The 14989-nt window shown below is 40.3% G+C and overlaps 1 protein-coding gene across 1 annotated transcript in view; it reads right to left on the bottom strand.

Moving 5' to 3' along the window:
- Positions 1–2072: 2072 nt before the first annotated feature.
- Positions 2073–14989, bottom strand: part of SLCO5A1 (solute carrier organic anion transporter family member 5A1) — a 132896-nt gene continuing 119979 nt past the window's right edge. Inside the window, exons 5-8 of the mRNA XM_036109390.2 lie at positions 13664–13823; positions 11351–11592; positions 9095–9159; positions 2073–6352 (exon numbers count right to left, since the gene is read on the bottom strand). Coding sequence (XP_035965283.1) covers positions 5883–6352; positions 9095–9159; positions 11351–11592; positions 13664–13823 — 937 coding nt within the window. The 3' untranslated portion in view covers positions 2073–5882. The remainder of the gene's footprint in view (positions 6353–9094; positions 9160–11350; positions 11593–13663; positions 13824–14989) is intronic.

Here is a 14989-nt window from a genome sequence, read left to right as displayed (position 1 = left end):
ATCCAGAAACCAGCAAAGACACACACATGGCCCCCAGTAACTCCTGTATCTTGGGCCATTGTGACCCTTTAGTTGAGCTGTGCAGGAGGAGTGACTGCGTGAGAAATGGAAATCAATTGCCCTGCTTTACACCTATGAGTGCTCCAGGCAAGTTTCTAAAAATAACCACTTTGTGCTCCAGTCCGTGAGTCATGCTGTTATTTCCAGAGCTCCTTTGCCTCCGTCCTCCTCTCACCCAAAAGTTTTGGATGCCTTAGCAAACTGTGCTGTCCATCAGAAGAGATCTCAGAGACAAACTAATTTCAAGCCAACACACTTTATTCTTTTTTTTTACTTTTTTTTCTTAATTTTCAATGATCAAGTATTCAAGATGTTGTAAACCAAGGTTTATTAGTACATTGACAAGAGATTTCATTAAACACAAGGAAATTGAACATCTTTTAAATTACCCTAAGAAGTCTCCAAATAAATACTCATTGTAAAAATCACAAAATCAAACTTCTTTATGTTAACAATTCAAAACGGCCTTTCATCACCAACACAATTTCACACAACACACACACACACCGAACACACACTCCACCAGGATCCTAATGCCAATTTATTTGACGCAGTATTACATCTCCTTTAACTGAAAAGTTAGAGGCGGACTTGCCTATTTCATGCTTCTAAATTAACATTTGGGGTTTTGGGTAGAGGTATGTATTTTAAGAAAAATGCCCACTATAGAGTCTTATTATTCTGATTTTTCATTTCTAGATACAAAGTTTAAACTCTGTTTGTTCAACCCTTTGGTTTAATATGTCCCTGCAATGACTTTAGTTTTGGATATTTTCTCCTCTGATTTTAGCATGTAATAGAATACCAGAAAAAGACAACACCTTCCAAACCCCAATTATTAAAAACACTTCACAAGGGTGTCAGTTTTTTGGAGAAGAAATAAGAAAAGATTATGTGAACTCATTTTCCCCTCTCTCCGAAATTATTTGTAGCATCTGATTATTCTTGCTAAAAGAAATATCAAAAGCACTGAGTTTTCCATAGAAAAGGTACTCTTCCTTACAGTCTTCATGTTTGCAGTGTAAAGTTCATGGATTAACTGTAGTAATGAGAATAATGAGTGCTTGTTTTCTGGGAAGCTCTCTAGATTTCCAAAAGCAAAGCACATGTAGTCCCTTGCCAGTGAAACACTAAATTCAGTGGCGCATTTTGGTGGCGAGCATGCATCATCAAATACTTTTAGCACCGAGGCATTTTTTTTTTTTAATGTTGCAAAAGCAAATACCCAAGGAGGGTTTTCATCATATTTGACCCTTCTTAGGGCTGAGTAAAAATGAAGTGCTTAAAAGAACCTGTTCAAACATAACACAGATCTGATTCCAATGTAGCAAGAAGCCTGGGACAGACACAGCCAGCAGCATCCTGGAAGATGAGAAGAGGAGAGAAAACGGAAAAGATAAAGTGCACAAGACTACTACCTTCACCTGCCCGCCACGGCACGCCCTTCTATGCCAGGAAAGAGGAATTACAAGTAACGTGGAGAGGCTACCTATGGTCTGGAGAACAGAACTAGCAAACCTGCAGTCTAGGCAATTCTGGGATTATACAGTATTTTGGTATCTATCTGCTACTTAGAAGACTCCAGATGCACTTCTATAGCAATAGTTAGACTCGTGTTTCGGCACCATCGAGGATGTTTGAAGTCCACACAGGCTAAAAGTATAATTGGCTGCCCCCCGCGAGACTTGGGCTCTCCTACTGCTCCTGGGCGCACCAGAGAATTTCCACAAATGCTTCAGGTCCATTCAAAAACCATGCAGCTGCTCTTTGGTTGATGCAAAACAGGCTCCAAAAAGAAACCTTCTGGTTCCACGTCCACCAAAGAATGCAAGCTGGAATTACAGATGGAGGAAGAATTTTCTTGGTAGTTCGGTGAAAATGCAGGACGGTCATTATGACTTGCTCCTTCTCTGATGGCTGCATTCCCAAGTGCATGCTCCCGTTTGTGACCACAGCACAGCTACTGACAGCAACAATCCCACCAGTTGTTTGGTACATAACATGTAACGTTTTGTCTATGTTCATTTAACATGGAACACTTTGTGTATGTTCATTTGAAACTTTTATTTAGGAAACTTAAAACCCATATTCACTAAAAATTAATGGAAATGTTAACATTCTGAAAGAGGAAAACACGAAAAAGAAAGCATACACTTAAAATCCCCAGAGCTCAGATTCAATAAATCTGAACCACATTTCCTCATGATTCATTTCAGAAATTCTACTGAGACTCAATGCTAACATCAAAATTGGATTTGTTCTATATTAAATATGAACTATAAATAAATACTTGAGGTATGTTATGACAACTTTGAATATAACGCTTAGCTAAATAAATGTAAATTTACCTTGAAAATCTAAACATTAAATTTTGATGTTTCCTACAGATTTTTTTTCTATTCTACACAAAGGAATAATAACTTCTCTACTCTTCAGGAACAGTAACACAGCAAAAAATGAAACGCTTTACCTCACTAAATTATAGTCACACTTGTCTTTGTTAATCAAAACCATTGTAGGCATTATATAGTGTAAGAAGCGAGCGATGGAGACGGAAACCCGCTTCTGAACCCTAACTTGGCCACTCTGTACAATCCTAAACAAATCTCTTTACCTCTCTGAGCCTCAGTTTTCATGATCTGTTTAAAAAAAAAAAAAAACAGAATAAAAATAGTTATCTTGCAAAGTTATTAACAGTATTAAAATAAATGATGTATATTAAGTGCTTGACAAAATTCTCTGAAATAGTCACACTCCACAAAAGATAATTTGTTTCTTCTCTGCTCCTCCTTCCCCCCCAACTTAGTTCTGAATGACTTTTGAATGTTTTCAAGAATTAAATCTACCTACAAAGGATAAGGACTTCATACTAATGAAGATAACAAAAAATGTGCTCCAACCACCCACCTTCCCCCAGGGTGTTTCTAAATTAATAGGCTAGACTCATAGATATTATATTTGCATATTAAAGCCAAATAATACGTTATAATCTACAGAGTTGATAAAAGAACAAGGTGACCTTTTTTCCAAAACAAGTAATTAGAAGACTAAGTTCATGGAAAGTGGGAATTAAACTTATAATAGGAGCTGTGACCATGAAGTAACAAACATATAAGAACCTCATATCTACAATTAAATGGTGCCATTTATAAAACAGTCACTTTAGTTGACTATGTAATATTCCAAGGATACTGCCAGGACCCAAAGCATTTTGGGGACAATTCTTAATTGGTACGTATTCTAAAACTTCAGTCTTCTGTGATTTTTCACTACTTATTCTACATGAACCAACAACACATTAATGATACACCCACTATTTATAAGTATCACATACTTGAGGAAGTACAATATTAACAATTGTGGTGTACAATTCAGGCCAATTTCTTTGAATTTTGGCAGGTCAACCTAAAGAATTTCATAGAGCAGCAGATGGTAATTGGCTAAAATGTGCCTGATAGAGAACTGGTCAATGGTTGCTGAACTGGATGGGTGACTGTTCAGGGTAGAGAAAGGGGACTGTCTAATTATATGTGAAGAGTCTGTCACTTCCTACCCTGGAGTTCTGAAAGCAGCTCCTTTTCAAAATATACTACCAAGAAGAGAGAGATTCTAAGAGTGTTGGAACATACACTCTTAGCTTAAAAAAAAAAAAAAAAGGTGCTAATCCCACCCAAATTCTCTCAATGCAGTTCTTTAGCAATTAGAGGGGAATTAAGAAAATACCACCTCTCCCCATCCGTATATCTTTAGCTCCAACACAAAAGGAAACTTTCTAAAGGATCTAAAGGATCAAAGATCTCCCATAGAGAGTAAAAGGGAACCCTGAGGCAGCAGAGTAGACACTAAGTTAATCAACAATATTCTCTGAAGACCTTCAATATATACCACATGGAGGGAAGTTGGACAGACACAAGAGTAATTAGAGGCAACAGCAGACTTATGACTCAGCCAAATGAGACCACTCCAACGGAAGTCCTTGTTACCTGTCCACTGGCTCAACCCCTTACAGACATTATTCAGTCTAATAGTGATAACCCTCTCCACAAACTGCATGCTACCAAAAGAACCATTTGACAATACCGTTCTTAGGTGGAGAGGAAAACAACCTTGAACTGTTCGCGTAACTCCACCAGTGTCTCCAAGGATGAAGGGCAAAAAGCCTGAATCATGGGACAGTTCCGTCAGTCATGACCCCTCTGTGGAAGAGAGTAAGCCAGCTAAGGAAATCAGTTCCCAAATTAGCCCCTACATAAGCATAGGCTCCTTGGCAGAAACTGTTCACAATTACATTGGTATTTGGACCTTACAGTCCCTCCTAAGTCCGGGTTGTCAAGGATTCTTTTTCTGAGCAGCCAAGATGCCAGGAGTTAACCTGCTATCAGTCCAGAGTGCAGTCGGGAAGCATCCACCTTCAGAATCATGTAGAAAGCATTCTGTGTGGCACCTAAGTCAAAGGGATGTGCTGGGAGGAACTGAAAAGGATGATGGATAATGAACCCAAAGAGCATTTAGGAACAGAAAAATCCTCTCGCAGAATTGCTTCGGGAAGGTTAACAGGATGAAGGAATCAAAGAGAGAAGCAAAATTGTTCTAACTCTGATAAAGTGGAATTCAGTATGACAGGCAAGTTGATTTTAAATAATTTTCAGTCATGACTTAGGATCATACTCCGATAGCTCACAGATCTCCCTCCTCCTGTATTCAGAGTGATTTTCACATCACAGGTATAGGTTTCCTGATTTAATTACTCAACTTCAGGGGGCAACCACGGCAATTTTCTGTACATAAGAAAGAAAACGATACAGATTTGCGGTTTCCAGGCATATAACTAAAGCGATCAGATGGGACTCAATCTTACCTCTGTGGAATTTCTTTTTCCAACTATTTTGAGTGTCAAGGTTACAATTCTTAGCTACCCTTGTGTGGGCCCATGAGAGCTAAAAGAATTTCTGCAGCATTTTTCTTTGGATGAGAAAGCCATCAGTTTCTCTCTTTATGATGCATCTCAAATTAGGTTCTAGCCATATTGTTTAGCACACTAGTTTTAAAACCCCTGGCAAAAGAATACTGGAGTTTATGTTCAAGCTATCAGATTTTATGATTCAGCAGACTCTTTACCTTATGATGGGGCAGACAGACTAAAAGAGAATGTGTCTTATGAAATAAAGTAGCTGTTCCTTTTGTCACACTATGCATATGATTCCTTTGAAGCATTTGAAAAATTCTACCTGATTTATAACTCTGCTATGGCTTAAAATGCTATTAACAGTACTTTAGGGAAAGTTTATTGTCCTCTTTTCAAAACGTATCTGCTTCAAAACGAAAAAGTAACATGCTGCACTTACATTTTCCCAATCAAAATTGCATAGTTGAGGCAAATTCATTTGTGCTTTGTAGCGGAACTCACAGTAGGTGTTCATATCTAAAAACTCTGATTTGTAAATGCAAAGTCATGGTCAAGCTCACCTTTGTTTGGAGTGTATGGTAATGATATGTACCGCTAGGACACTTCCCGTGATTTTGTTAACCAGGCACCTCTCAGCCTTATACCACAGTGGAGCACGAGCATGAAATTAACATAGCGGAAATGGTAACAAATCTATCTAAACTCCTCCTTCTTGGAGAGAAGGGGGGCAAAGGCTCTCAGTCTCGTTGAGGTATCCAGCCCTCAATCAATAGTGGCTGTGTATACTGAGTTTTGTCGGTTTGAAGATTGTGTCTTTAGAGGTTAAAAAAAGAAAGAAAGAAAAGAAGGCACGGGTGTTTCTCAAGTTGCCATATTCAACTCAACCAACAAAACTAAAGTCTTCCATTTTCAAGCTTCAGGAGGGAGGCTGCATGGCAGTAGGGCTTTCTTCCAGCCCCGGGTCTGGGGAGGAGCTTATTGCTTCGGGGAAGGGCCCCGGATAGGTCTGTGCTGTGTACTGGATCCCTTTCTGCAGACCAGTCTCTTCGTGGAAATCCCCCTGGCTGCTGAAAGCTGGACAAGATCTAGTCCGGGCACCCTTCCTGGTGTTGTCGGTGTGGCCCACCATCTCGCTCACTGTGCTCAGAGGAAATTCTCTCCACCTCTGCCTCTGCAGCTCATCCTCCTTGTATTTAATGGAGTACCAGGCCAGAAAAATAAAAATGAAGCCAACAAATTTGAGGCCGGCCGCCAAACCAAAGTAGACAAAACGAAATGACGTCACGTTGTACTCCCAGCAAGAGCCTTGCACCCCACATTCCTGCTGCCAGAGCATGCAGGTGGTGTCAATCACGGCTCCAAAGTAAATAGGAGTGGGGATGTACGCTAGTGTTGTAGAGAAAAAGAAAAGGAGCAATGGTTAGCCCGTCTTACCAGAGAAAACAGATTTTGTAAATCAGAACCCTCTAGAACCAGTGGAGGGCAGTGGTTTTCTTGTGTTACTTGACTATTTTAAATATGTCACATCTTATCATAATATATTTATTATAAAAACGTTCACTAAGTTATAAATACTTTAAACCTTCCAGTTTGCAACTCGGTCAGAATACGCTATTGATTTTAAGATTGTAAAAATGTCCATTGCTTAAAAATTCAATTAGGCAATCCTTTTAAACTCAAAAATCAAATTTTGCCATTAAATACTCAAGAGGCTATACGACCCTTTATGAACCACTAAAATTCAGTATACTTAGTTCTTATGGGTTGGGTTCTAGTCCTCGGGTGCAGGAAGAGTATGAGGAAAACACTGTCCCCTCCAAGCCAGAAACCACATCAAATGGCAAACTGTATAAAGACATTTGGGGCATAGAAATAACTAAGGCAGAAAATTCATCTTTGAAGCTTGTGAAACATCTGCGATGAGTAGTAGCTTCATTGTTTGGGCTATGAGATAGATATTTCTTTACTCCCATAAGAAAGAAAGTCTACCCAAGTAGACTTCCTTCACCATATGTTACTCCCTTTGCTGAAATGTGTCCCCATCCCCAAAATTGTTCACCTTGCAATTATCTACCCCTCCTTTAAATTCCTCACTCACTCAGATGCCACTTTATTCCCACTGCATTTTGTATACACCTTCATTGTATCAACTATCATGTAGCATTGGAAGTGTTTGCAGATTTGTCACCCATAAGCTCCTTGATGGCAGAGGCCATGCCTTTTATTCCTGGTGTCCCAAGGACCCCTCAGGACAGCCCATGGAGCCTCAATAAGAGTTTACAAAAGGAAGTGATGGGAAGGAACAAGGGAGAAAAGGAGGAAGAAAAGAAGAGAGGAAGGAAGGGAAGACAGTGGGCTAAGTGATGTATTTTTAAATATGTTATATTTGTTTCAAATAAGGTATGTTCACTACAATTAAAATTTAACATTACTAAAACACTTAAAACTCTCTTTTTGCTTTGGAATTTGGGGAAATGGAAATTGGTTTGTTGGCCCAACTCTAGTTTTTCATAATCAACAGAACTTAAGTCAAGGTTGAATTAAATAACAGATGACTGAAATGTCCTCCTTCCACTTACTCCTGACACTGTGATATCCCTCTGTTGACTTACCTTCACCTCCAATTCCATATGAAACCACCCCAACTCCATGGCATCAAAGACAAGCAGAGCAAAAAGGAGGACCTATTTTTTCTTTTCCTATTCAACCACCCCTTCGCTAACAAATTTCTTTCCTTGAAAACAACTTTTTAGTTTTCAACAGGAAGTATAAGGCAAGCTTCTTAACAAAATCAAAGCATGTCAGAATTTCCTTTCACCACCTGCCTTTGAAAACTGGGACCTTCGAAGTTTTATCAGTACCAAAAAAAAAAAAACCAAGCCACCCATTCAATGCAACTAGAAGCCTCTAAGGATGACCAGACAGTTCCTACTCCCAGACTGGGCCACCAACTGCAACATAATGACAAATTGAGAATTCCAGGAGTCCATAATCTCTCATGGGTCATCTGGGAATCAAACTGAGGGTTTTAGAGGGGAGGGGGGTGGGGGATGGGTGAGCCCAGTGATGGGTATTAAGGAGGGCACATATTGCATGGAGCACTGGGTGTTATACGCAAACAACGAATCATAGAACACTACATCAAAACTAATGATGTACTGTATGGTGACTAACATAACATAATAAAAAAATTATAAAAAATAAATTGAGAATTCCAGAGAAGATTAATGTTTCAGAGGGTCAGATGACACCATTTTAAAGTGTTTCACCCTTCAAAATGGAAATTAAAAATTTAAATCAAAAAACCTATTTTTTTTTTTTTTGTCCTGTGGACAATGATACTGGAAGAAACGACAGCTCAAGAAAATGACGGACTCCCACGTGCGAAAGAAAAAATATGCTTGATGATGGGGAAGTCAATTACAAATAAATTGAAATTGATCAAGGCAATGGGCTACTTCACATGATATTTCCCATGCACTGTCCCAAAACACAACAGTGATAGGGTGTTTGCCAAAATCAGAACAACGTTCTTCATGCCCTAATGAACTCTGCAATATATTGACAGTGCTAATGAGCTTCTCTTGTTAATCAGTAAAGGGGACTCCTCATGTATCATTTGAGGATTTTTCTTTTTTCTTTTCAGAATTTTTAATTTCTTTTCTCAGAAAACTTGATAGGTATACTTTTTGCCCGGCCCAATAAAATTACTGTAAAGAAGTAAGGAATTAAAATTTTCACAAATAATACGAGTGCCGATTTCCATCACTTTCATGTTAAAAAGACATAAAGGGAAAAAAATGCCAGGATCTTAAGCCCATTACAATTGTTTGGTTCAATATTTCTTACAGTACCAAAAACGCTCTGGGGAATTTAGCCCACGTCTAGGCTCAGAGTGAAAAAGAAACTGTTCTAAAGTCAGGTGTGTTCTGTTTCATCAAAGCACAGAACTGGGTAGCTTCTAGTTCAAATCAGAAAATAAGGAAGTTGTGTCCTTGCCATTAACCCATAAAATCCTAGCTACTACTAATGGTAACAAATGATTGACTTGCCATTTTTAAAGGACAGTGAGAATTTGCCATCTGTAAAGAGGAACTAAGAGGCACACGTGGAAATTCAGGAACGTACCAAGTGTTCGCAATAAAACAAACTGCATTCCCAGCGCGAAAGGTCTCTCCTCATCTTCTACCGACCTACGATGAAGGGAAAGAAAGAAATGTTTTAAAACACTGGCCTCAAGAAAATGAACATCAAATCAAGCCTGCTTAGCACAGAGCCAGGGACCAAAGAGCTGCTGTGCCAAAATATTTATTTACTAGAATTTATTAACAACAGCCAAACAAGACTGCTGATGTAGCTGAATCGGTGAATGAGTTCTCCCCAGTGAAGACTCCAAAGAAGCTCTGATTAACTCTGTTTCTGGGTAAATACTGGTGGAGGGCCAAAGGTTCATGGCTGAAGGTACTGAAGTAGCTCTGAGCTTCTAAAATCAGTTCTGTGAAAATAGATGTAATAATTTATCCTAACTACCGCATTCTTTTTTTTTTTTCTATCTGCTTACACTTTCCAGAGGGCAGGTGTGTCGACTGAAAGTTATTCCCATAGTTTCTCAAGGAAAAGTATAGAGGAAAGAAGTTAAAGAAAGAAGTAGAGGGGCGCCTGGGTGGCTCAGTCATTAAGCGTCTGCCTTCGGCTCAGGTCATGATCCCGGGGTCCTGGGATCGAGCCCCGCATCAGGTTCCCTGCTCGGCGGGAAGCCTGCTTCTCCTTCTCCCACTCCCCCTGCTTGTGTTCCCTCTCTCGCTGTGTCTCTCTGTCAAATAAATAAATAAAATCTTAAAAAAAAAAAAAAAAGAAAGAAGTAGAGTCCAAAAAAACAAGTCAAACTTAGAAAAAGAGTGAATCCCTCCCCACTACCTCATGTTGTTCTTCTTTTCCCAAAACATATGCTCCAAGTAATTCCTACACGGCAGGAAGATTGGAATCTATTGATTTGTAATTAGCAAAGATTAAAGGGCTCCTTTTCTGAAGTTTTGGGTTAGAAGCCAGCTGGTGATTTGCCATGTTCGAGCGCAATGACATGGGCAGCCCTGATCTGGGTTATTTAACATCTCTTGCAGAATTAAAGTTTAAAGAGTGAGATTATTAAGGATTCATTTTTTAAAATGATGAAGTACCTGTTCTTTTCTGTCCCATACACACTGAGTTCTAGGTATAGCATGTCGACCTCCCCAGGACCCGCGCACCTGCCATCTTTTTCCCCACCTTCGTTATCTTTTCCTAGCAATTTGCCCCATGCTGCACACACCATTGTTACTCCATAAGTATCCGCTGATGGAGGAATTGAGTGAAATCAACCAATGGGCCTTCCCACCGGGTACTGTTACCGTACGTCTAATTCAGCATCCCATAAAGAAGAGAAGCCAAAATGTGCAGAATAAGCAGCAAACAGCCCAACTGCCCTGCTAAGAATGACGTCCCAGCAGGTGTGACCAACAGGTGCCCAGCAGTGTGGGGCACAGTGTGGGGTACCAAGGGGGCAGGGTGGAGGTAAAGGAAGAATGAAGACTAATTCCCTTTCCTCCCCACTCCTTCACTGCCTCCCCGGTCCTCCTGAAGCTGCTGTGGGCAAGCTTTCTCTTCACCATGCCGTCCCCCCTTCCCTCCTTTGCCCATTGCAGCCTTTACTGCAAATGCAACACACTGATCTGATTGGACCCGTGTCAACATTTTTAACAGGACTTCCATTAAAGTAACGTCCGTGTTCTCTTATAAGCAAAAAACCACTAACGGGATATATAACAAAACACAGCATGAACAACTGAAAAATGACATTTCCCAGTCTGTCCTTTCCTTGGTTCAACTCCAAAATTTTATATGATAGTAACATTCATGAAATCTGCATTTTGAACTGCAGGCCCAGCAGGAACCATCACTGATCCTGGAGGTACTAACTACCTACAAGGTGGGAGATGACAGTCTTTGCTATACTTGAGACTTAGCCACTTCACCAAATGACTTCCTGCCCCACCTGGAGTCAGGCGCCTTGTAGCTAACACGGTGACAGCTTTCAGCTCCTGATCTGGAATCTTGTAGAGCCCAGACTTCAGAAAGCAAAGGCACCCAAAAGAAGTTTCACTAAACTACAGGACTAGAACCCATCTGAATAAAGGAAGTTCTGGGGTATGAAACGTTGCAACCTTCCTTTCTCTTCCTGACATGGGAAAACACTTCTCTTAAATTCAACAAGCAAATGTCTGAGCGCTTCCCCGCACCGTCTGACTTTGCTTTCCCCTCCACGTTACCACATCAGTCCCAGCTTGGAATGTGTGCTCTGGCAATTCTGAGTGTATAATGCACCCGGAAGTTGAGTTCGGTTCTCACCTGAGTGTTACTATGATGGCTGATGGTTGGGCACATGCTGTGATGAAGGTGACAATGAAGAGAAAAATTAAGAATGGGATAAGGGTATTGCAGGCCCGTTTGCACTTCCCGGACACAGCATAGCCGTTTTCGTTGAGATAGGTTTTGACAATAACCACACGGAGCTGACTGCGCTGTCCGACTGTAGGTGGAGTGATCACTTGCCGGCTTTGGACACACGTGCATTCTGTGTAGTTCCTTATCTAAGGGATAACAAAGATCGGTTGTGAGCCAAGCTAAAGCATAGGAAAATTAAGGCAAAGTTAAAAGCCCTAAAATAGCTCTAGTATTTAAATATGCATAATATTTTGCTGAGCGAAATAAGTCAATCAGAGAAAGCCAATTATCATATGGCTTCACTCACATGTGGAATATGAGAAACAAAACAGAGGATTATAGGGGAAGGGAGGGAAAGCTTAATGGGAAGAAATCAGAGAGGGAAACAAACCATGAGAGACTCTTAAGTCTAGGAAACAAACTGAGGGTTGCTGGAGGGGTGGTGGGTGGGTGGATGGGGTAACTGGGTGATGGGCATTAAGGAGGGCACGTGATGTGATGAGCACTGGGTGTTATACGCAACTGATGAATCACTGAACTCTACATCGGAAACTAATGATGTACTATGTGTTGGCTAATTTAATTTAAATTTTAAAAAATATACATAATATTTAACTGAAAATACAGCCTCATTGCTAACAGTAAGGATCCAAAGTGTGCATCCAACAGTGTCTGCTTAGCCAAATCGTTTAAACCTAAACTTTTATGAGGAGCTTTCAACACTGTTCTAGAGCGTTCACATTCCATATGCTCATTTTGGTCACAACTATATGCTGTTATAATTCTTGGGCTCTCTGATTAGAGAAGCCCCTCAAAAACAGGAACTAAGCTTTCTGTTTATTTGTGCCTACCAGAGCACCTAGCATCAGCCTGCCTGGATGCAGTGTAGGACCTAAAGTAAATATTTGTTAAATAAATGCAGAGAATTCATGATGCAGCCATGACAACTCCAGGGCCAGGACCAGTGAACATATCATTGGCTGTTTCATTTGAAAAAAGCTAATTCAAGGAACTAAAAAGGTATTTCAAATAAAAGCAACCAATTAATCTTTCTGCCTGTTATGTTGTTTTTACTGAACAGACATCAGCTGAACTCACTGTCATTGTGAGCTCTCAGACACTTAGAGAAGCAGTAGCAACAAATATGAGGATGGGGTGCCATTTGGCCTTCTGCCCTCCAGGGACTGCTGGCCTCTTTTTAGGAATGAGGGCTGTGCATTAGAGGACTTGGTTGGTCACTCCCGGGGAAGGACTTAGCCACTAAGAACAGATCTTGTTGTCTCTTCCAACTTGGTCACACACTGGTGTGGGTGGTGACCCCAATTATATAATGGGTAGCCAGCAACAGGATTTCTCAATTTATCAGTATAGCTTAAAACTCAGAAATCAAATGACAATCTCAAAACATACAGTCAACGGTCTAATCCCTTAACACCTACACAGTACAAGCCAATGCACCTTAACCTTTTTAATTAAAGCAGCCTCCTACAATCTGTTCTTATGCAAAGAATGAGACCAGGCTCAGTAAAGAACTGAGTAGAATATGAAAACCTCCCACAGTATTACAGCCTATTTATAATTCACAGGGAAGGGAATTCTCAAAATAGCCTATTCTTGAACTGACAGAAATATCTTTACTCTGAAAGTTGAAAGATAGAAAGAAAGAAAGAAAGAAAGAAAGACAGAGAGAGGGAGAGGGAGGGAGGGAGGGAGGGAGGGAGGAAGGAAGAAGGGAAGAAAGGAACGAGGGAAGGAAGGAAAGGGTGAGCTTGAACTGATAGTCTATGAAAAATGGCCATTGCCCATCTTCACAGACTCTGATCAGGGAAGGTGCTCTCCTATTCTCTTCTATCGGCACCAAAATGTGGTCATCTTGACCTTCAAATGCATCGCAAGGGCCCTGGCAGAGCAAGAAATGGGAGGCCTAGCCCTCAACCCTATCACGTTTCACTGAGTTGGCACAGAATGTAAAGTGGGAGAGGGCTGATGTGGAACTAAGTCACTGCACCCACATTCTGCAATCGTCCCGGGGGGAAAAAAATGATAGCATTGCATAATTCTCTTTCCTCTGGCTCTTTGTCAGGACATATTTTGTAGGTTATTTGAAGTTTCTTGAAAAGAGGGACTGAAGCCACATGTTAGCATATGAATCCTAACACGTCCTTGTCACAGGATGTTGGATCAACAACAGTACCAGAACTTGTGAAATGTACTCACCCCAGTGCTAAGATTACCACTGTTAACACAGCCAGCCAGACAAGGGTTAAAGTATGTAATTCCATCTGATCCACAGACTGGCTCATACTCATGTATTTTACAACCACAGTTAACATTGCAGCTTCCTGTCAGGTTCCTGTGGGGCATGGTAAGAGAAGGTCTAGAGAGAAAAAAGCAGGTCATGAGTAACATTTACTAAAATAAAACTCTAAAGAAAGTTCTCGATGTAAAGTAATTTATCCAGTTTAGAGAAGCTAGTCCCATTAAATCAAAGCTATGGTACTGTAAAGTAACCACCTTGGATAATTTTCATGACTTTTAAACAAAGCATAAAAAAACATGTTTCAATCTTCCGGTACTATAAATTCAAGACTTCCATATGAAATTATCTATCATGCCTTAAATCTACCTTCCATCTTGGTGCTACAAATCTGGGCTCAGCAGTTCTAACCACCGTATAACTACTCACTTATTATAGACATTAAGCTCTCTGTCTTAACAAATCCAGGCCTCGATTTCTTTAACTATAAAAGAGAGGAACTACTTTTCTGTGCCAGATCAATAACACCATTAGGAGGGCACAAACAAAATCCATCCATCACAGTTGTCAACACAGGTTCCTCTGACCAAAAACTTTAATTGTTCTGGAATAAATTATCAAAGAAAGATATGGGACTCTAGAAACGGAGTCAGAAGTGATTTTCAAAGAAGATCAGGAATCATATCACTAGTCTGATTCAAACAACCAGAGAGGAACGATTCAGTCCTTCCTTCAGAATGCCCAGATGTGGCTTCACAGTCAACGTGGTGGGTTTTGTTTTCTTGTAAGATCATGATGTCTGATTTAAAGAAATGATACAATATAAAAAGCTCTAATACAATCAATTCAGGCAACAAATATAAAAGGGGGGGAGTAGAAGGAAATGCTGTGGAAGAACAGAGGCAGGCAGGGACCCAGGAGGGACCCATGGAAGCCATGGAAGAATGAAAAGGGCTCTGTAGTGACCTCTTTCCTTGGCTTCCATGACCACCATTTTTGTCACTGATGAAATACTGTTCCCAAAGTCACATGAGTTAGTAATAGATCCATCATTCATCTATCCATCTATTCATGATCCATCCATTTGACAATATTCTGGAATGTCTGCTATATGCCAGAACTTATCTTTAATGGTTAGGTTGAGTAACTACCCCTCCAATAGCACAGCCCATCCCTACTCTTAGTGTGTTAATCTATACACATAAAGCATTTTTCACTCAAAGATCTCTCTCCTGTGTCCTCTTTCACACTTTGATAACTGAGTCCTCAAATTTTAACAAAAGGAG

The sequence above is a fragment of the Halichoerus grypus genome, chromosome 5, assembly GCF_964656455.1.
Source record: "Halichoerus grypus chromosome 5, mHalGry1.hap1.1, whole genome shotgun sequence".
In the NCBI taxonomy this organism is placed as follows: Eukaryota; Metazoa; Chordata; class Mammalia; order Carnivora; family Phocidae; genus Halichoerus; species Halichoerus grypus.
Note: the sequence above shows the minus strand (reverse complement) of the source record. Positions and strands in the feature narration are given on the sequence as shown.